At 40.0% G+C, this 23099-nt stretch overlaps 2 protein-coding genes and 1 long non-coding RNA gene across 7 annotated transcripts in view; 2 read left to right on the top strand and 1 right to left on the bottom strand.

Annotated features, from left to right (window-relative positions):
* LOC109957716 (phosphatase and actin regulator 1-like) overlaps positions 1-14518 on the bottom strand; it is a 43043-nt gene extending 28525 nt beyond the window's left edge. The window contains exon 1 of one of the 2 annotated variants that reach the window (XM_020595845.1): positions 14349-14518. In XM_020595845.1, the coding sequence (XP_020451501.1) occupies positions 14349-14460 (112 nt within the window). In that variant the 5' untranslated portion in view covers positions 14461-14518. Of the gene's footprint in view, positions 1-1466; positions 1687-14348 lie in introns of those variants that run through there. The other variant, XM_020595846.1, reaches the window with a different exon arrangement.
* LOC109957717 (uncharacterized) lies at positions 3439-9753 on the top strand. Its single transcript, XR_002274582.1, has 3 exons — positions 3439-3500; positions 3606-3868; positions 6968-9753. It is a non-coding gene; the product is annotated as an uncharacterized LOC109957717 (long non-coding RNA).
* Positions 14519-15353: 835 nt separating the features above from the next.
* Positions 15354-21078, top strand: LOC109957715 (NAD-dependent protein deacylase sirtuin-5, mitochondrial-like). 4 transcript variants are annotated; one of them, XM_020595839.1, is made up of 9 exons: positions 15354-15518; positions 16223-16391; positions 16601-16734; positions 17049-17274; positions 17605-17692; positions 17826-17879; positions 19409-19532; positions 19669-19784; positions 20190-21078. In XM_020595839.1, exons 1-9 carry the CDS (start codon positions 15369-15371, stop codon positions 20263-20265), a joined length of 1137 nt encoding a protein of 378 aa, XP_020451495.1. In that variant the 5' UTR covers positions 15354-15368; the 3' UTR covers positions 20266-21078. The 4 variants fall into 4 exon arrangements, with proteins under 4 accessions (XP_020451495.1, XP_020451496.1, XP_020451497.1 ...); XM_020595840.1 differs by having other exon boundaries at positions 15354-15558; positions 16287-16391; XM_020595841.1 differs by having other exon boundaries at positions 15449-15518; positions 16287-16391.
* The last annotated feature ends 2021 nt before the right edge of the window (positions 21079-23099 follow it).

The raw sequence follows: 23099 nt of genomic DNA, 5'->3' as shown, positions 1-23099 counted from the left end.
AATTTTGTGGCGATCCACATCAGCCACTGGGGGGTCTGGTGGCAGCTGCATGATGCAGAGGTGCATCATGGGAGTTCAGTAAATAGAGAGGGCAGTTATAAAATTATAGTTAAAGTGTTCTTATGTGTTACCCCATTGTTGTTATGTGTTAGTGTTGCTGACTTATGCTGGTGTGTTATCTGACGATGTTTTACTAAGTTAATTGCTGTGCTGTGTTTTGGACCGTCAGTTTGGCTTGTATGTGTGAGACTGACCCTGGGGGAAGTGCCATTGTTCAGCAGACGAGGAGCCAGGTTAAAAGCAAGCGCGTCGGGAAAAACGGAGGAAATGTCCGAAAACCGAAAAATAAGCAGCATCTGGATGCATTTCAGTGATAATGGAGACTGCGAAGCTGAGTGCCCAGTTTGTAAAATGAAAATATCTGTCCGAGCAGGGTCAACAACAAACTTGCACAGACATCTAAGAACCGCCCATCCAAGCTGAGGCTTCTGGTATTTCTAAATGCCAACCTCCACTAAAGACTATTATCGAAAGTGTTATAATGTTAAGACTTTGATCTTTATTTGTTTGATTAGTTTGCTGTGGTTCTGTGTTCAGTTAATTTAAAGGTTTGATTAAAGGGGCGCCAAAAGAGCCGGCTTTTATAAGAGAGCGGAGCCAAAAGAGCCGAATCTGTGAAAAGAGCCGGACTTCCCATCACTAATTACAATATAATTATTATTACAATTTTTATATTATAGGCTAAAATATGCACGTTACATTATATTGAGCTACCAGACTTCACTGTACTGCATTTACATTATAAGTTGCTAAAAAAAGAACACTAAAGGACACAAACACTGTCACTGTTGCAGTGCCAGCTGGAGGACAGTTCACTGCAGAGCTGACGAGCTCCCATGCAATATTCGTTACAATATCGCCATCTAGTGGCGCTATTTGGTACATTTCAATAGCAATGTGATAAACAGAGTTATTTCTAACTTGTAGGCTACTGGTGGGTGTCTCTCACCATTTGACTGAACTAGTGTTATTAAAAGTGCATTTTTGCTCTCTAAATGTTAGGGATATTATTATGAAATCCGTGTGTTTAAAAGAAAAACGGTTATGAAATGACCTCGTGCCTTGCACGTTTGTACGTAATGACGTCACGCGGACCCTTCCCAAAGAGAAGTCGGATATGGCTTCCATGTTACAGTCAGACGTTTTCCTGTGGCTGAGATGTTGTTAGCAAAGAGCCACCTTCTTAGCTAAAATTATGTCCGTTACGCCAAAATGAGCAAGATGTTAACGGAGCATGGTGAGTGCTGAACACTCAGCTAAACCTTAACCCATTCGGTCCGCATTTGCACTAACGTTAAGTAAAAGAGCTTTTGAAAGCGGCGGGAACTTATTTGCTCGAGATAACCGAAATGGTGCCATGGCACTGCAATAATAATGACTTTGTCGTCTCTGTATTATAAGCTTACAGTTTGAAATTTGTTTCCCCAGCGTCCCTTCCTTTCTCCTCTCTCCGTCTTATTGCCCCTCCTCTGCAGCTTGTGTCTGCAGCTCTGTGGAAGATAGTGAAGCAGGGAGCTGTGATGTACTACGGAGTCCTGGAGGAGTTCATCACCTCAGTGCTTGAAACAGCCCCTGAACTGCTCACTAGCACAGACGCAGTCCAACTAGTTATGGGTTTGCGTGCAAGGGTAAGACAAGACCTGCGGGATGCCCCACAATAGGACTAATTACAGTAGTGGTAATAATTCTGCAATGCATTGCTGCTACTGATTTCTACCTGTGATGTGACAACAGGCACTTGTCCGGTAAATGCACATGTACTTTTTGTACTCCACCGAGTGTAGTATTTGAATGAAAACTCATTTCCACCTGTAAAATAACATAAAATAAAATGTAAGTAGTCAAAATTAGCTCCACCTCAACCAGCTATAACTGTAACATGCCCAGCAGTGATGCATCAGTAATATTCAGTCAATAAAGCACTACAACACTGACAGGGGCCTAAGGGTACTTTTACATTTTGCTTATAATACTTGTAATGAAGTTTATGAGTAACAGATCTGAATACTTCCTCCACCACTGCTTGTCATCTAGTTTATTATATCAGCACTAAATAGCCATCAAAGAGTTTCTGTCCAATGTCAGTTGCAGTAGTCTGTGGAAAGTATGAGTAAACCAGAATGGCAATGTATAACACTGCAAATAAGTTCACACAGACTGAAGGACAGCAAATGACAGTAACAAGATGTATGCGTTAGAAAAAGTCAGTTAAGACAACCAGGTTTCCCATTCTCTGAGGAAACTGAACAAACTGGTTTAATCTGTGTTATTATACTTGGCCGAATGAACACATAACCCAGGAACATTAGTACCTGGACTTACTTTCAAGGTTCAAAGTTAAGGTCTAGCCACCGAGTTCCCAAATGAGGAATGCAAACATCTAAGACTCACACCATACCCTCTGTCCATATATCTAACTGTCATATTACTGCTAGCTTTCAGAGTAGAGGCTGTGCCATCCAGGATTACACCATCCTCATGTGACCTTCCTGACAAAATAAAGCCTTCGCTAAATCGTTTTTGCTTTTCACGTGCCGATAGGTTGTGCTGGAGTTGTGTCGCAATGATGATTTTGCCAGTCCGCAGGCCATTGAACCTCATCTGAGCAGAATAAACACTTACACTACAAAACAGAATAAAGAGGTGGGTGCTCTTGTTACGCCTCCATCACTCTTTGTGTCATTTGAATTTACTTATGTGCTTTTTTGTTTGTTTTTGCTTTATAAAGACTTCCCATACTGAGGCAAAAGCGTCAGTAACAAACTTCCTGAAACTTGTTCACACTTTAGTGAATGATCAGTCTCAGAGGGATGTCTTTTATCAGGTGAGTTGGCTGGCACCTATTTAGACACGTTATACATTTAAAAAGTAAACTGATCAACTGATACATGCAGCTTAACCTAAATATAACCCTCAAGATCTGCAGTGACATCAAAGGGGCCTGCTTGTATTTTGTGACATATCACAACACTTTTGCCTTTGTTTTATAGAAAATCTTTCCAACAGTGTTTGGCCCCAGTTATGACTCAGCCCTGGAGGCGCTAATGAGAAAATTCCTTCTCAATCTTCAGAACCTGTTGCCTGTTCCAAACTTTGAACAAGTGGGTACCTGACATACAGTAATCCTGGGACAGATAGAAATACTACAAATAAGAAATAAATAGAACAAAATCTACACAGTTCACATCCATGTTGTCATTCTGGTAAAAATTAAAGAACATGAACTGACGTAAGAGTATACAAGGCAGTTTGTGGTAAGTTGGGGCAATGCAAGGAAATGAATCACAACTGAAATGCAAGGGTTTATTTTTCCTGTGAAATATTTGTTCCTTTCCTAGACATCCCTTTGGCTCAGTCTCTCCCCTTCTATTTTGAAAGTCTGCAACCTCTGAATACACTTATTCAGCATCACAAGCATCATGGGCATGAAGTTCCACAAGGTAGTGCTTAGAGGGACTTTCACTCAAATTCCAGTTGTCTCCTATATTGTTTATTTTTCATTTGTTTTCAGATAATGACACTTTTCTCTTTTGTCATTTTTCTAGCCCTGTCTTCGTCTGGTGATGACTGCATCCTTTCCAGCCTTGCTTGTCACCTACCAAAGGTCGACAATGATGAAGGAGACAAAGGTGTCAAATCTGGTCCCACGTGTATCACTGAAGACAGAGATAACTCACTTAGAAGTGAGTCTAAAAAGGATACAGAAGAAAATGTTGAGGAAATAAATTCAGATGTGGCAAGGAAGGCGGGAAGAAATGGAGCGCGGGATGTGGATGATCTGTCTGAAGACCAGGGAGCCTCTGTTGAGGTAATACTTGAACCTTTTGATGAAAGTGAGTCTATTGATGATAACGACCAGGAGAAAAAATGGGTTCACCATTTAAAAACGTACAACAGGACATCCTCTAAAACCTTCAGGTGTCATGTTTGTGGCCAGAGTTTTGGTTCCCATAGTAAACTAAAAAGACACAAGATAGCGCAAAGTGACTGTTTGACGACAAGACGGGCTCAGTCAGATTCTGCTAGCCAAAGTGGTTACTTTGAGAAGAGCAATTTACATCCTAAACCTAAGATTAATGCCCTTAGAACTGAGAATGAATTTGCAGGACTCTCAGCAAATAACCTGTCAAATATGAAGAATCTACCAAACTTTGAGCAGTCTAGTGGTGACTGTACTCTCGTTTGTCGTGCTTGTGGCAAGGTTTTCACTTACCCAAAGAATTTTGACAAACATCGGAGGATCTGTGTGGTTGGTAGTAAACAACAGGTACAGACAGACCCACAGTGTTTTATAAGCTTAAGTCATCACTCCGAATCAAACCCTGTCGATAAGACCAAAGAGTCTTTGCTTAGTGAAACTCAAATTGAACCTTCCAGCGTTGTTCCACAGGAATCAATGTCTTCTGACCCATGTAAAAGAAGCAGCCGTGTCAAAAAATGCTCATTATGTGGGAAAATATTTACTCACTCTATGGACTTAACAGGGCACATGAGATGCCACGTTGAACTGAGTCCTTATGTTTGTTCTTATTGCGGGAAAGACTTCGACAACTATGAAGACTGCCAGATGCACAAGGAAGGTGCATGCAGGGTTTCAAACCAACATTCACAAGCAAAAGATGAATTCACACAGGAGAATTCTTCAAGCAGTGGAAATAATAATCAGGAGACTACAGGTGTTTCCAGGGCTGTAGCCGAGGTCCCAGCAATTACAAATGCACCTGCCAACTCACAGGCTTCTAAATTGTCTATGACTTGTCAGGAATGTGGCCTGCGTTTTTCTTATCGCAAGAGTTTTGAGAAACACCAGAGCAAATGTTCTAAAACATGTTTTCGAAGGAAAAGGAGAACAAACACTAACTATCTTGTTATCGGTGCATGTAATGTACAGTCAGCTGGCAATACCAATGACAGCACTGCTGAGACAAGTTCTGAAATAAAGGAGTGTAAAACTGCATCACCTCCAAATTCTGCAGATCATTCAGATGACTCCCAGACCAGCCCTTGCACCATCAAGTGCACCATGTGTGAGAAGAACTTTTCAAAACTTGTCCTCATGAAAAGACATTATTCTAGGTCACATAAAATCAGAGGCTCATACCCTTGTCCATTGTGTAAGAGAACTTTTGTGAGGCTATGTGAATTGGTTCGACATCAGCAGAACAAAAAACAGTACCAATGTGCTACCTGTAAGAAATGTTACACAAAGCCAGGACTACTTCACGAACATGAAAAAGTTCATATTTCATGCGTGGCACCACACATTTGTGAAACATGTGGGAGAAGCTTTAAGACTCTCAATTGTCTAAATCTGCACCAGAGCAAACACAGAGACCAACAACCTAATGTTTGTTCTTATTGTGGGAAACAGTTTAGTAAAAGAAACTGCCTGAAAGCCCATATGGTGAGGCACACAGGTGGTTACCCGTGCCATGTCTGCGGAAAGAAATTCTATCAAAAAACATACCTTAAATGGCATCTGTACAAACACACAGGACAAGCGCCGTACCTCTGCGACACTTGCGGGAAAGGCTGGCCGAGTGCAGCTCAACTCGAGCTTCACATGATTCAACATACAGAGGAAAGGCCGTTCAAGTGTGAAGACTGCGGTATGTGTTACAAGAGGGGGTCACATTTGGTGGCTCACCGTAGAGACAAGCATATCAGATTGCGGCCATTTGTGTGCGACGTCTGCAACAAAGCCTTTAGATTAAACAGTACGCTGAAAAAACACATGATGATTCATACAGGGGAACGGCCATTCTCGTGTCCAAGATGTGGACAAACATTTACTAGGAAGACTCGACTTAGAGAGCACAGAGAAAAGACATGTCTGTAACTTCATGCTGCTTGTGGACATGTCACAATGTGTTAAGTTGTCATCAAAATTCTACAAATTTATAATATTTGATAAAATGTTATTTTTGCTTCATAAATAATTTAAGTGTTTAATTAGGTTTTAAATTTGCCGTGTTACTTTTCTGTTCTATTACCAATGAATTAATTGTCCAATAAATCCTTTCAGCACTAGTGTGTATATATTTAACCTTATACTGTAGGTTGCAGAAAAAGCACATCTCCACCAGAGAGCAGTGGTGATTAGGGGGCTGCTTCAATTTCATCAGCCAGAATCACTAACTATTTAATGTGCAGAGTATATCATTTGATAAATTCTTAATTTTACAGACCACCTTCCTTTAAATTTAGACAGGCAACAGATTTCTATGAAAGCATGTACAGCTGTCAAAATGCAAATGACTATTGGACAGCAGAACAATCTGAAACATGAGAATGATTATGTAGGACTGCAACCTTTGTAAGTTGTGAAGATAAATATGTCGTTAATGTTACATCTTTTGATGTCTCAAACAGCAGATCTACTTTGACTGTGTCCCACGTCTCTGCAAAGCACAGAGAAATCCTTAGTCTGGGATTTTCCACTTTGTCTGTGTTCCCACTTTGTGCTAATTAAGAAACAGTGTTGTAGGCAGGGTGGTAAAGAATGATAAGCAGCTTTTTTTTGGGGGGGGGGGTACAAGGACAATTGTGAATTGTGTTAGTTCTGTTTAATGATAAGTGCAGAAATGGAAGAGGAAACTATACTTTTTATTTCTCTGCAGTTGCAGTCCCTGTTTGTTTGTAGATAGAACTGAATGTACAGTTTGGTTATATGTTCACATATTCACACTACTTGATAACAGGCAGTTATCAAGTTAAGAGAAATAGCTTCTGGTTTCAGGCACAGGTAACGCAGCATTATATAACACATTGAATCAAAGAGTTTTCCTAGTTACTGATGAGGTATGACTGCTGTGATATTATGGAATAATTCCCTGTAGACCGTGATGCAATGGTCCATACAGTGTCAGTCATTTTAAATCTGTAACTCCTTCTGGAATTGATACAGGTATTGCTTTTGATGTGAACACATCCATTTCATCACCAAAGCCTCAAGAATCCAGACTGAAAATCTCTTAATCTTCGTGTACAAAAACTCCAGTATTACATGTCAGCTTTTTTTTTGTTTTTGCTTTAATGTCTAACAGTTGTTCAGTTTTCTGCCCATGGGAGTCTTCATAGCTAGTCCTATACACAGGACCTTCAAATTAAAAGTATAATTTTTATAAATTTACTGACTTGTTTTGCAGAAAAATGTGTATCTAATGCAATCTGATTGTATCCTCTAGGAATGCACATGTAGAGATTTGGCAACTAGATGTTTCTGGAGAGTCGTATTGTACTTACTGCGCCTTTTGTTAACATTTTAGTTTGAACTCTTCTAAGAATGTTTCCTTTTATTGTAATTTTTAATTTAAAACCTGACAATCTCAACCTTTTGCCCTTGCAGTTATTATGTTATGTGATTACAGAATTCTACACTGGATCTATAAAGCTGACTGGAGAAAGGAGCAAAATAGCTTAATTTCACAGAATTATTCAGCTTCTTCAGATCCTTTCCATTTATCCTGCAGGCTTTTAGTTTATCTTTACATAGACTTCATCACTATCTGAAAAGTGAAGGCATAATTTATCATAATGTCCTGTGCAGTAACTTTGTTTCATTTGAAGAATTCACACCAAAATAAAGTTTGTGCTATGACATAAAAAGTCATATCCACTCTTTATTAATTTATAGTTACATTGAAAGAGAGACATGGTATGACAACATAACTTTTACTGAACTGACACTGAAATCTTGTAGTTTAAAAATGCCGAATGGTAATGGTTTTAGTACCTGAGGATTCCTCGCAACCCGAGAATTAACAAACATTAACTGGTTTAGCTAAACGAATAAAGTATGTCTCAATTGTTAATGTCAAAGTTCTGATGAGGATTTTAAGTGTACAAAAAAAAGTTCTGGCATTTACATTACAAATAGGACACAGGTTTGAAAGACTGAGTGGTGCAATGCAGCTTTGATTGAATTGAATTGAATCCCAGGTTTGCAGAAGTGTTGAAGGGATTCAGACTCTGTGAAGTCTCTTACTCAGCAGAAACATCCTAAAGCACTGGTGCACTATAGGAGCTGCATTGGTGATGCCAGCAACAACTGCCATTCTATAGACATTAATCATATCCACTTAATGGATGCCCTCGACTGCCTGGCATTATCTGCTGAGAATATACATTTTATTGTCATTGGCAATATGAGGGATATCCGCACCCAGGCCATTGGTGACAGACTGGATACTGTGTGCGGTCTCATTCGTTTTGTTCCCTTGTACCCAACAGAATTCATTGCATGTTGCTTTAATTTCAGAAAAAGTGGAATTAGAGAGTAACAGTGACTCAAGCAGAAATCTCTCTTCCAGTATAAGTGGTCCTTGGCAGTGCTTCTTTTCAGATTGCAGTGGTATCTTTACCCCTTTTTGCCCAATGTGCTTCCACGCTTACTATAATTATGACCCATAAGCACATCATCATGCCGTTTTCTTCAGCTTGGGAGGCTTTTGAAAAAGGCGTGATTTCTCAGCTGGCATGTAGAAAGCACATCACAGCCAGGAGCCTTTCCCACACTTCTTCTAAGTGTGGCAGAGAGAGAGAGAGAGAGATGAAAAGAAAGCAAAGAGAGTGAGAGCAAGCAAGAGATTCTGGGAAGATGCAGTTTCTTGCAAGCTCTCATTAAAGACATCTGTGTGTCTTTGTCTTTAAACCGTTTTGCTAGAGAGGTTGGTGGGTGTTCTGGCCAGGTGACACTGATGGCGGACGTTCTATGCAGCAGAAGTATTCAGTAAGAGTCCTGGATATAGCGGTGCTATTTTTGCTCTGATTTCAACTCTCATGTTTTATTCAAGCCTGGGATGCATCAGCACAAGCAGGCCTACATGCAGCCTTGTAGAGGGGATGAGTACTTGTTTGTGTTCTGAGATGCAGGGCTGTTAGTCTATCACATGATGAGCTGAAATGTCAGTCATGGTGTTGTGCTTGTATGTGTTTGAGGGAAGGAAGTGGTGGCTATAAAAGAGATATCCACTGGGAGGAACAGAGAACTGATACTGTTCTCCTGCCACTAATTTTCACCACTTTGCACTTTTGCTAACAGCTCTAGTGCGGCTACAAACAACTAAAAACATTACAAATTAATCAGCCTCTGCACTGGCTCCAGACCAGCTTGTTACTCTGAAATTACCTTTCCCTTTTAAACAAGGACTGGCATCTTGAATTAGTTATTCCAAATTATGCTTGTTCTTGACCTTGTATTCACCTTTAACTGCTGTTTGAATTCCAACCAGTCATTTCTAAATGATTTACACATTAGTGAAATATAAATGCGTAAGTACATGTACTTTGCTTTTGTTTAAGCTGCATTACGTGTTTCTGTAACATACTATAAATCCTCAGTTCAAACCAGCTGCCATGTAAAAGCTCTGCAGCAGAAATGTGTCCCATTCCACCAAGCATCTGGTGTGTACAGATTGCACTCTTGTGCTTACTGTACACAGGACTTGCTACACAAAGCAGCAAAGAAAGAGAAGCAGGGAGTGTTGGGCGGTTGAATGAGTTGAGTTTTGCTTTTTTTTTTTTTAGCTTAATGTGGCTGCAACGCTGAACCTGATTGAACATTAAATTGTTCGTTGTATATACCTGTATCTATTGAAGCTTGTATGTGCGCTTGCTTTTAATTTTGTAGACAGCTGAATTTTTATGGAAACACACTTTTGCTGGAAAAAAAAGCCAGAGAAAATCTTGTGTATTATCTCATCTGCCAACAACTGCAATGCAGCAAGCAGCAAAGAAATAGAAGCAGGGAGTGTTGGACGGTTGAATGAGTTGAGTTTTGCTTTTTTTTTTTTTAGCTTAATGTGGCTGCAACGCTGAACCTGATTGAACATTAAATTGTTCGTTGTATATACCTGTATCTATTGAAGCTTGTATGTGCGCTTGCTTTTAATTTTGTAGACAGCTGAATTTTTATGGAAACACACTTTTGCTGGAAAAAAAAGCCAGAGAAAATCTTGTGTATTATCTCATCTGCCAACAACTGCAATGCAGCCATGGCTGGGCTTCGGCTTTGTCTATTTGCATTCAGGCCAGGTACAATGGTGGGAGCTGCAGCCATCAGTGACCCCCACAGCTCCACACTGCACACAGAATCCAGCTGTTCATCAAAATGAACATCTGTCATCTGTTACAGTGGGTGTGCTATGATGGATGATCCAGTTGAGAAGACCCCCATGCCTGTGGGTTCAATTTGACCATCTTTGTGGAGACTGCAAGGTGCATACAGGAAAAACTACAAAATGAGTTATTACTGCATTCCAAATTGCAACAAACTGCATTATTCATAAACATGGTATTCACGAGGTGTGACCAAATTATGGCATGAAGCAAGTTGGGAACACCTTTCCTTTTAATGAAAGTAAATGTAGATTATCTCCTCATGCATTCATTTTAGTATAATTAAAACAAAACAAAAAAAGCCCTCTGCTAAATTTCACTCTTTGTCAAATCACAACATACAGTAAAAGCATGAAAATGCGGCATTCACTATACTATAAAACACAATTATACTTGCACCAGTCAGACTGTTTGCTTCTTATATGTATTTGACAAAAACAATATGGTCATCTATTGATTTCATGGAGTGTTAAGAACAAAGGAGTATTATCAAAAGGGCTAGAATGCAGAGACAGAAGAGATGAAGACACACAGTCAAAAGGTTAGGTTGAATGCATGAGCAGAGATGTTACAAAACCAGAAGGGATGTTAGTGGAAAATCAAAAGAGCTAGCTCCTGTAACTGGGGGAGTTTTGTGTGTGTGTATGTGGCATGACAGAAAGCAGATGGGGCTGTAGTTGGGCTGTTGAATGATGAGCAAATAAAAACAGTAGACAACCAGTAAAAATGAATGCTGTATCAGCATATGCAGCACTAACAAATGACTGATATACACACACTTGGTGCTCATAAATATGCACATTAACATGCACACAGCTCTGCCTTTTGGCTAAAAATCCATAGACAAGATCCATAGGTAAACAGTAAGATAATCTCTCAACTGCTAGTCCAGGTGACTCTGTGTGTATGTGTAGCCCACTTGTGTGACAGTGTGAGGACTGATTTGAGTTTTATACCATGGGAATGAGGACATTTTGGCCAGTCCTCACTTTCTGACACACCTTCAAATGGCTATTTGAGAATCAAGACTTGGTTAAGGTTATAATTAGGGTTTGGTAAGGGTTTTGGGTTAGACATGATGGTTAAGGTAGTCAGGGGAAGGGGCTTGGGAATGCATTATGTCTGTGTATGTCCTCACAAAGATAGCAGTAAAAGCATGTGCAGTATGTGCGCGTGTGTGTTCTTGTACTTGCTATAGAGTGAGGACATTTTGGCTGGTCCTCACTTTGTGAAACACCTTTTTGAGGGTTAAGACTTGGTTATAGGTTCAAGTTAGAATTAGGTTTAGGTTAGGTTTTAGGCTTTTAGTGTTGGTGGTTAAGGTTCAGGGGTTTGGGAATGCATTATGTCAATGAGTGTCCTCACAAAGATAGAAGTACAAGTGTGTGACCGAGCTGACAATCTGAAGCTTAATGTAGGCAGTAATGACTGAAATCAAACCTGCAAAGTAGGTCAATCATCCATCTACACCTCCACCCTTTAATGCTTAATGACAGGTGACACAACCGTTGATAGCTGCACAGTAACTGACGCCATTATATCATTATGCCTTTGTGACTGTGCGCAGGGCCATTTAACTGTGGGGCAAATTAGATTAGAGCAGACACTAAGCAGGACAATGCCATAAAGCAATGTTTCATACATGCTCACTGATTCCATTAAAAACCCATAGGGTATGTCACTTGTATCTCTCACAGAGATGTCTTATCCTTACATGGGCTTGCTAAGCTTAGATTCAACATCAATGAATAAAGCAAACTATCAGCTGTTTCCACACTAAACAGCAGAGTTGGCTGCGAAGCTTCAGCTCATCTCCAAATGATCACACACCGACACGCTCACCACACATCAAAATGAATTACACAACTCAGTGTCAGTGCAGCATATTTCAGACTGGCGGTGTCTTGATTATAACGTGAAAAGTGCCTTTTCTGCTCTCTGTGAAGTAGCAGGTCATTGATAAAATCATGTCATAAAGGTTTTAATGGCGCCAAAAGAAATGTTTGTAATTAAAAACCATCGATTCTGGCCTCTTGTGTTGTTCTTTGCACCGTTTCTGAATGTAATCATCAGACTATTAAGTTGTCTTATGAGCCATTATAATGATCCCAGAAAAACAGAAAAAAAACTATAGCTAGCATCTGGTTCAGAACTACACAGAAAAAATTGCCTAGTTCTTGTTTCATGTTCATTGGCAGCCGTCGTCATTTATTATTATTATCAAGCACCTGGACACACAACCATAAGACTTTTGGTTTCCTTGGCAATAAGCAAACTAAATCATGCTCCACTTTTTCAGGTGGAAGTGAGTCAACAGTGCTGCTTTACAGTCGCCCCCGTACCATCCTCATGCTTTGTATGAGCTCAGTGTAGAGTAGAGAAATAAAAAAGAGGCACAGAGACAGATGACAGTGTCCTGCCATTGACAACACACTTGTCTCCACTGACCAAACACTCATCTTAAAGGTAAGATTTAGGAACACACCTGAGCAACCCCAGTGCCCCATTGCACACCTGGGATCTGCTAATATATGTAGGAGCCATATTGTTGGCAACTAAGAAGCTGCACTAGAGCAAGATGGAGTCGCTTTTGATTGAACTGATGACCCTCACAATCAAATCAACCTCTATAGTATAGACTGCTATTGTCCTGACAACATAAACTCTGTCTGCTGTCCTTTCAAAATAAAATACACTCATTCATAAATGATTAGTTGATTAACTGATTCAAGAGTTCAGTCATTTCAAATGTGAGGAGTTGCTACATTTCACTGTTTTATAGCTTTTTAAATAGAACATCTCTGGCATTTGGGACTGTTAGTTGGACGAAAACAAACAAAAAAAAATCAGCAGATGATTTCATACTGACGTATTTGATGACAGAAGACACTCAGAGCACAGTGCTTTGTCATTCATAAATCATTCTCCATTACAACAAAAGATGCTTACAACGGCATGCACCAGTGTTCTAAACTTTAGTTTGTTTTTGTTAAGTTATCCACAAAACAATGAGCATTCCTCTTAAAAGAAATCCACAAAGAATACTCACATCCATGCACTCAGTGGAGCAAATCTACTATATGATGCTAGCTGAAAATGAAATAATATAATGTAGATATTTGTCAAAACAAAGACTGAAAAACAAACCCACACTACATGTTCTATGAAATCCCTTAAGGGTGGTACTTATTTCACACATTTTTGCTGAGTGGATAAATGGGTGTGACTGCAGCTAGATGCTGGGTTTTATCTATAAAGTTGCAGTAGCTCTCAGCACTAATATGTTTTGTGTCCTGTATTTCAGAACATTGGCACCAAGGGAGCAAACTGTGTGGGCACATGAATGAATGAGAAAATAAGAGAAAAGCACATTTTGAGTGCTAAAACATCTTAAAATATTATGAGTGAGTGACACCATGAGTTCTATTTTCTGTTTAAAAAGAGGGCTGGTGGATGCACAGAGTTAGTGCAAAAGATATGAATCCTCAACACAAAATGTTAAGTCACCATGGTAACAGGGGATGCAACACGCTCTGTAATGGATGATGGAGACGGAAGACTATTCATCATGGCACCATTACGGGACTTATTACAACAGTTTAAAAGGCGGTGATTAAAAAGCTACAAAATGTTGAACAAACCGGATATGCCATACGATTTTATGCACCACGACCGCTGCCAAAGCTTGGGCTACTACACTTCACGTTGAAGCTTCTTCTTATTATGTAACTGCGTTGAAGAAATTACCGAGCGCTGACGAAATCAAAATTCACACCCGAACGATATTTAAGGCTATATAAAAAGCTGGTTAATATTTAAAACACCATAATATTTTACGCCGGAGAAGCAGCATTAGTCCACAAAGTTGCATAACACTTCGGTCACATTCCCCCATTGTTTTACTAAAATATCTAGCTATTTTTGGACAGAAAAACCTAGAAGCAAACTATAACGCAAGAATGGTCCGTAAACCCACAAGGATATTGGCATGTGGGATGTTGTGGAAATGTTTCATAAAACAGCAGCGCGTCTTGAGCTAAAATCCTCCACCCACCCCCAGTCCACCCAAATAGACATTTGGCAAAGCATCTAACAAGTAGAATCTGGGGGCAGGATGGATGATGGATGGATGGATGGATGGATGGACGGATGGATGGACGTGCCCCTACCTGCTCGCAGGTTGAAGGAAAGCCGGGCGTCAACGAGATATGGGGTGTCACTCTTAGATCGAAGTCTCCTTATCGGTCGACGGTCTGTGCTGCTGTCCGGAGTGGTCGCCATCAATTTGAACCGGTGTCCAGTAATGACTGCTGACCGACTGGGACAGACGCAGACTCACGGCCACTCACACTACTGGGAGATAGCTAGGATTGGAGGAGTTCACACACCGAGAGAGGGAGAGAGAGAGGGAGGCGTTGGTGGAATATGGCATGTGAGGACAAAAGTAAAGATGGCAAGATATGAGAAAATAGGCAATAATAAATTAGGAAATGCTCGGTTTATAATTTAAACCTAATTTATAGCCCACCCTGTTAACACCCTAATACTCAGAAAATAATTAAAACGAACAATTTGTAATCATATGTGTATATCCCCTATAGATTTACACTTTCAATGTATATTTATTTTATTTCTCAATTTAAAAGTTACAATTTTAGCTTGATCATAAAAAGCAGAATTGCCAGTATTACAATGTAATGATGTATAATTATCACTAATATGAATAAGTATGACGACAACAATGACGACGACGACGACGATGATGATGATAATAAAAATAAGCATAAACTTTATTGCCAAGTATTTAAAAAAATACAAGGAATTTGACTCAGCTCAATAATAATATAAGATGAGCTAAACATTAAATGAGCATAAAATCAGAAAAAGGAGACAGGAGTGGGATCTTCTGGCTTGTAAACTGTTTTTACTGCTTCTGTTCAGTTGAGTTCAGCTCAGGTAGCCTATTAATTTTTCCCACAAGGAAAAACAAAACACCCGTTTGTATCAAGGCATCACAAAACAGTAAAAATACAGTAAGACGAGACTTTAATGGCAATGACATGTACCTTCCAAACTTTGTAAATGTTGTATGGCAATTTTGGCAGTGTGTCATACTCTTGGTATCTGAATTTTTAAGAAATTGCTCTGTCTCTGCTAACGTAAGCAGGCGGGTGAATGAGTCATCCTGAATGAACCGCACTTACAACAGTCTACCAGCAGATGGCGCTCCTACACAACACAGCTTCACATCTTTTCATCTGTTGGGCACATTTTTTTTAGAGCCGGATTTACGACGGTTTGGAACATTTACGGCCTCTCGAGGAGTTGGAGCGATAGAGGTAAACAAGAAAACTTGTGGCGAAAATATTACTAAGCAAGGTAATTACGATAAAGTCGGTTCGGTCATTTAATGTAAATACGCATGCCACTGTCCTGTGTTTAGTTGATGTCTCTTGGAAATTTACGTTTGTATGTTACTTTCTGCTTATGTGACGAGATTTGACCCCTATCGTAACGTTAGTTTACAAGCAACGATATGCTAAGGGAGTAAGCTACATCATGAATTTCAGGCTTTAGGGTGCGTCCAGTTGCCTGTTTTTATTTACAGTTTGGCTTCGTAGGTCGTTTAAAACATGTCTTACTTGCTGAAGATCTTTTGGTTTTAAAATGAGTTTTGATCAAGTCTGTCCCAGTGTTGCAATTACAGGCTTTGTGTAGGCCAAAAACATACCTGCTCTGAGTGCACAACCACATAGGTGGATTGCTACGTGAAGTGGAACATAAAGAGTGGTAAAATAAATACTCTGATCCTTTATTCAGGTAAAAGTAGCAAGACCACAGTGTAAAAATACAAGTAAAAGTCCTGCATTCAAAGTGCACTTAAATAAAAGTACTTATTATACATTGATGCATATTATTCAGGGGTAACTACTGAAGCTCTGCTGTGTACATTACATTTAATGTTGCAGCTAAGGATGAGCTTTTTAAACTATATGCTTATAATTTGAAGTGCTGATGGATGGCTTTGTGAATTTCCCATCAGGGAAATTCATTTTGTGTTTTCTTTCTTGCTTTCTATGTGTTCACCTGGTTGCCTGAAACATCAGTGACAATGCTCCTCCAAAATCGAGCTGTGTTTGCAATTGGTCTTCGCATGGGCTCCACTCGTGTGATGAATGGACCGTTAATGGACACAGCAAGACCAAGCTCAGGTAACGCTGCTAGGTTTATATAATGTTGTTTTGCTGATGTCAGGTCAGTATCAGCCCTGTTAAACAATAGATATCAGCCAGTCAGTCGTGCCTTCCTGACAGGCACCATCGCAGCGATAGAAAATGATAAAATTAGCTTTAAAGTGTAAAGACCCTTATTTGTCTCTCTGTCTATTAATTATATGTTGCTTTTCCTTTTCCATTCCTAGACATGTCTGATTTCCGGAAGGACTTTTCCCAAGCCACACGCATAGCTATCATCACAGGAGCAGGAGTGAGTGCAGAAAGTGGAGTACCAACCTTCAGGGGAGAAAATGAGAAGTGGAGGAAGTGGATGTCTCAGGTAATTGATCCACAAGCGAAACACACACACACACACACTTGTTCATGGCTTTATATTGTCTTTTTATTTGGGTAAAACTCTTGTGTTTGGTCTGATTTTCAGCTGTGGTTCAGAGCTGTTCTTTTGGAGTGGGTGGTGTATTTTATGTTTATCTAATACAGCTTCACAGCTCAGTGGATTTATCTCAACAGCAGCTGCCGGGTAAAGAGAGAATGGTGTTTGTTGCACAATCAGGATTCATGTTGTGGGCTGCAGCAAATTTTACCCCAGGGAAAGAATCGACCCACAACATTTGTATGTTGATGCATTCTCAGGACCTGGCTACTCCTGAGGCCTTCTCTCGCACCCCATCTCGGGTCTGGGAGTTCTTCCATTACAGAAGGGAGCTGGTGTTGAGCAAGAAGCCCAGTGCTGTACATTTGGCTATAGCAGAGTGTGAAGCTCGGCTGAGGAAGCAGGGACGCTCCGTGGTTGTCATCACCCAGTGCATTGACGACCTTCATCAACAGGCTGGGTCCAAACATGTGCTCAGGATTCATGGTGAGAGGCCGAGCTGGGCCACATCTGTTAGCCTGTTAATGTGTCCACAGAGTTAGTCACTAATGTCTGTGGACCAACTGAAAAAGTGTTTTTAGGTGAGATCAGTTCAAGTCTTAGTTCTTCAGGAGACAGTTTTGTCAGGCTTTTAAGGTGGATTATGACAAAATTATGTTAAAGATTTGGAGTGATTTCATTTTAAAAATTCTTTCAGCTTTAATTAGCTAATCATGAGTCAGGACATTGTCAGAACACTCTGTGGCACAGGACATGTTTTCTGCGATTCTAGTGACTGAAATGAAAAGCAGCTGTGTTTTCTGCGTGTAACTGCAGGCAGTCTGCTGGAGACGCGCTGTATGACTTGTAGACATGTGACCCTAAACAAGCGAAGCCCCATATGTCCTGCCCTTAAGGACAAAGGGTAAGAGGCAGCACCATTTAGGTATACTCACACTGACAAACATGAAGGGTTTGTGGCCTGGTTTCTTCAGTTGGATCCTTACATGGGCAAAGTGCTGTTTAACCCAGTGTGTTTTTTTTCTGTTTATGTACAGTTCACCTGACCCAGATGTTGCTGATGCCCAAATTCCTGTGGATAAACTACCAAGGTGGGATTACTTTCACATATTAATAATGCTGAGGTGATGGTTACTTTTATTAAACAGGTGCACCTTTGTGTGTGTGTGTGTGTGTGTGTGTGTGTGTGTGTGTATGTTCTACGTGTCAGCAGTATCGCTCTCTTTCTTGTAATTGTAATGCAATTGAGGAACAATTGTGTAAATATCAGGAGAGATGTTTGGGTTGTTTAATTTTGTGAGTGGAAGTTTTACATGGAAAAATCCCCTACCTCTAAGGCACAAATACCAATATGTTATAAAATAAGGTTTGTAGTGGAAAAGAAAAATATGAATGAACATGTAATATACATACAACTCTATGACAGCATACAGAGTGATGTAACCTAATAAATGATCATTTATAATAAGTGAACATCTTCAGTAATATCAGAAAGTATCTTTAGTAAGTAAACACTAAAACCCAAATGAATATGGGAGTTAAATTAATAATAATAGTAAATTAAATCAATGTTGTGCTGCACAGTTTTTTTTAAATTTCATCTTTGGAATAATAACTAACTATCAAGGAGATCAGGGTTTCTACTTGGGGCAGTGGTGTGCTATAAGACTTTCCTCTTAGACCTTAGGGTAGAAAATGTTACCAAAAAAGTTTTAAATCAAATGCACCAATGGACATACAATCAGTGAAATACTGTCTGTGTGGATGAACTGTATGCTTCTATGTTATGGCCAAATATTCTGTGATAAATGCAGCATGACACAATTAACTAGGTCAGAGGTTTCTAAACATTTTCAGACCATGTATCAAGCCAAATTTCTCACTGCAGATACCAAGAGAGAGCCACCTCACCTGTGTAAATCCACCACTGCCTAGTAGTACTACAACTACTATTACTACGAAGTGTCTTTCTCATAAACTAAATTTCACTGATTTAACCATGCAGTAGCCTCAGAAAGGCTAAATAACAACAACAGAAGGCTACTTTTTTTCAAAATAAAAAAAAACAACACATTTATTAATCAGAGCCTGAACAAAAATCACTCTGTTGAAACAGCTTTTTGCGCTTGCAGCTCTCTCTGTGTCTCCCTCTGGTTGACTGGCCCGGTCATTATCCTTCTATCTGTGGATTGCACCAATGGGGGAATGGAATTAGGACCAAAACTTCTGTTTACAACCATGAAAAGCAGGCAAACTAAAGGCCCAGTCAGACAGAACACATTTTGAAGGTTGCAAAATGCACTGCCTCTTTTGTTGAAGCCCACTAAGAAAACCTAAGAATCCAAACTAAGTGACATGTTCTCCCTGTTCTATTCATCAGTCTCCTCTTTTCTCTTTTTGTAATATGGACAGAATGGCACCTACACACGCAGCCGCTACACACAACAAACAGCCATGGTTAAACATGTGATGTGCATACTGTATATACTCGAATAACTGTTGTCTGCATTAAAGTTATATGACTATTTTGGTTTCAACTTGAAGATTTCAGCAAGGCTCCAGTGTACCACAGTTTGGGAATCACTGGTCTAAGTTGAACGTTTTGTGCTCCTTTATCAAGGTGTAAGGAAAGTAAGTGCCATGGCCTGCTGAGGCCCAATGTGGTGTTTTTTGGAGAAACTCTGGACTCTCACATTTTGACCAAGGTGGAAAAAGAGATGGAAATCTGTGATCTCTGTATGGTGGTGAGTTATCCTCATTCTTACAGGCATACATGTCAGGTCGTCCTCTTGTATAATGGTGTTATAACGCACTGTTTGTACAGAATTGGTGGATTTCAAGTTGATATTGGCGCCACTGTCCTCTGTCATTCACCAACAGGTGGGCACGTCTTCTATAGTTTACCCAGCAGCCATGTTTGGCCCCCGAATTGCATCCAGAGGTGTCCCAGTGGCAGAGTTCAACTTAAGTTCAACACCAAAAACTGAGTACTTTAAGTAAGTCGGTCAAGAACCTGAGTGCCTGTTGAAAAGGTTTAGACTATAACACCCTGTCTGGTTCTACAGTTAATTAAGTTGGCAGGAAAATATACACTTACCAGCCACTTTAAGAGGTACATCTGTACACTTTTATGCAGTCCAGTGCAACATCTGTATTTAAAAAGTGCTAAATGTTTCAGTTTTTGGTGAAATTGTCACAAATGTATACATGCAATTATATGTTTATTATGGAGATCATAGTTAAAGGTGGTGTTATATTATATTCAGAGGTGTTCCTAATATTCTGACCCTTTCGTGAATGTGGCTGGGGAGGACAAAAATACAGACACCTCTCAACTCAGTAAGTTCATCTAAAATTTTGACCTTGTCTCTTTGTTTTTCTGTGTGTGTGGTGTGACACAGGTACCATTTCCAGGGCCCCTGTGGAACTACACTGCTTCCAGCATTGGCCCCACATGAGTCAGAGATTAATAACTGACTTTACAGACAGTAGTCACTGGCTTCTAATACAATCTAAAGCAATCCAGAGCTGTAGGGATTCATAGAACTTCTTCAAATCTATGCCTGGAAATCAGATGAACAGTTAATGCTTGGTAGAGGACAGGCTGTAAATAATTTAGCTTTTTTACAACTTTGAAATAAATCTCTTAATACTTGAATATATAACTCACTGAACTGGAAATAGTGCTGCTTAGATTTAAGCAGGCGCCATGCGGCTTGATATAAAAAAATGGAAGGCACTGTCAGTAGTTTTTTGCAGAGGATAACACCACAGGGTGTTATTTACATATTATATGGTGGTGAGGGATCATTGTCTTTAGATACACTGTGCTCTAAATTTATGATGTAGACCAGAAAAACACATCACTCCTCTTTTCTCTGGCCACCGGATGTACAGACCGTAAAGCAACCTTGTGCCTTTCAAAGCTGTTTTAATCAAACTTGGCCAAACGCTCTCTTTAAACCTCAAGTGTAAATCAGTGTTACTGAGGCAATGCCAAATGTACAGAGTGTGCTGCTGACCGAGGACGGGTGGGTTAGAGATGGGGTAGAAAGGGAATATGCTGACTGTTCGCTCCTAGCCCAGGTCAGCATTATTCCCTTCTCATGCTGTTTGATTGTGTTTGTTATTGTCAGTTTTATGTCATGGATTAATGATGATACATTGTTTGCAAAGGTCAGTGTCATATTCAACGTCTGTAGATGGAACATCTGTAAAATTGAATACAAAAATCATGCACAGTTTAAAACTGCTGATGCAGTGATACATGGCATAATTATTAAAACATTACATGTACATTTGCTGTTTCTGTGTCATTATCTACACTGAAAAGTCCTGAATGGCTTTTGTTGAGCTACAGTGGAGTGTGCTATAGTGTACATGCTCAAAATGAACAGTAGATGTCAGCATGGAGCTTTGTATCAAAACTGTAGCCTACTGTAAGTAGCAACATGTATCCAAAACTTCCCCCTACCCACTCAGAGTTCTGTCTTAAAGGCAAATATTACACAACCACCTTTCCACTCCAGTTAATCAGCTCGTGGTCTCAGATTTACATTGCAACCCCAAGGTTTAGAAAGTTTTGTGTATCCTAGAGGTACATTTGTTTTTCTTCACTGACTGACGGGACTAACCTGGTTAAGTCATTCAGTGCCAATGAGAGAGACAGAGGGTCGGGAGTCATTCACATTAGCTGTGGAAGGTTATGTTGATTAGGCAGTGTTATAGTAATGTAATGATAGTTATAGTCATCTGAAGAGATCTGGGTAGAGTGTGAGAGAGAGAGTAGTGCAGACACACAGGTACATAATCCATGTTTGGGGTCTCAGGGGAGTCACTCAGGTTTTGTTCATGTCACAGCCTCTGTAGTTTCACCAGTCACATTATAGCATTTTTAGTTCCTACAGTACTGTAGCACCACAAAAGAAAACCACAACCATTCCACAGTTGTTTGTTGAAACAGCACATGTGCTGAGAAAATACCTGGGGGCCAGATGCATAAATGATGCGTGCACACAAAACCATGGCCACCTCTTTTTTTAAACACAGAATGTGCGCATCTCACGCCTACTTCAGATTATGCATACACACGGTTTGAGTATCTGTGATAAGGTGAAATAGAAATGAAAAATAAAGCGAGACACCCTTTTAAACGGTTTGCATCATTATAGCAGTTTGAATGTATTTTGCCTTTGTGTTGGCCTTATGACTTGTTCTTATTTCTTTTGCTTTTGCCATTTTCCTGATTTTCATTTTAGACTTGAATGAGTTTGTAAACTGCTGATATTACTGGCATTGATTCATTTTCGTTTAATCACTATTGACATGACTAGACTAACAAAGTCTTTTCAGGTGTGTGAACACATTACAACGAGCTGTAGCTGTGCGTAATGGCCGTTCGTTAAAAGGAAGGCTGTTCTGTCGTTACTGGAGGGTCTTGATAATGCGGCTATAAGACGAGAAAGCGAGTTTAGAGATGGTTCTGGTTCCCTGTAAAGCTATGTGGCCAAAACTACGATGCATTCATCCACTATAGATAAAGCAGGAGGTGAGGAGGTGCTGGCCCTCCTCCTGTTGCGCTCTCTTTGTGTATACACTTTGTATGCACCTTTCAGCCTCTGTCTTAAAAACTTTTTTAACCTCACGTATGGTCTTTGAACTGACAGCCTCAGTTGTTTATTTGTTTTTTTGTTTTTTTGCCACTTCTCTACGTCATTCCCGAAGTGAGACCCCCAAACAAATCTTTTCTCCACCTCTCCAATCACTCTCAATTTCACACTCGATGTCTAATAACACATGGTTCAGACAGCGCTGTTCTATGCAAATGATTGATTGAGGACGTATCTATGTCCAACTGTGGCTAGAGGTGGGCGTGTAAAAGAAGCTTGTGTACGATTTAGATTTAGAAAGCACAACCAGGCCTACTTGCGGATTTCTAAATCTGACGAAAACAATGCGTACGCTCACTTCTGTCCTAGTACATACAAACTGTTTCAGTCACGTGTCTACACAGAGTTTAATGCATTTGGCCCCAGGTGTTCTGTCTCCACCGCGGTGCCTCAACAATTAGCGTCCAAATCAAATCCTTCTGCTTCCCATAAACTATTTCTACCTGTTAATGTATATCATCATTACTATGATTAGATTTACTCGTTTCCTCTTCCATTACAGCTGCTTCCCTTCTTCCCTTTATGGAGAGATATAAGTCCTATTTGTCATCAAAAGTAAAAGGTACACGGAGAGGCACTTAAGAGAAGCCTCAGCCGTCAGATGCAGTCATTTCTGGGCTTGATGTGTCAGAGAGCAAAACC

The sequence above is a fragment of the Monopterus albus genome, unplaced genomic scaffold, assembly GCF_001952655.1.
Source record: "Monopterus albus unplaced genomic scaffold, M_albus_1.0 scaffold28.1, whole genome shotgun sequence".
Lineage (NCBI taxonomy): Eukaryota > Metazoa > Chordata > Actinopteri > Synbranchiformes > Synbranchidae > Monopterus > Monopterus albus.
This window is presented reverse-complemented; position numbering and strand designations above follow the sequence as displayed.

Coding starts and splice junctions, on each gene's coding strand:
- LOC109957715 (XM_020595839.1), top strand. CDS start 15,369: ATGAACCGCACTTACAACAGTCTACCAGCAGATGGCGCTCCTACACAA. Junction 16,735..17,048: donor GGAGGAAGTGGATGTCTCAG/GTAATTGATCCA, acceptor ATGCATTCTCAG/GACCTGGCTACTCCTGAGGC. Junction 17,880..19,408: donor CCTGTGGATAAACTACCAAG/GTGGGATTACTT, acceptor TCCTTTATCAAG/GTGTAAGGAAAGTAAGTGCC.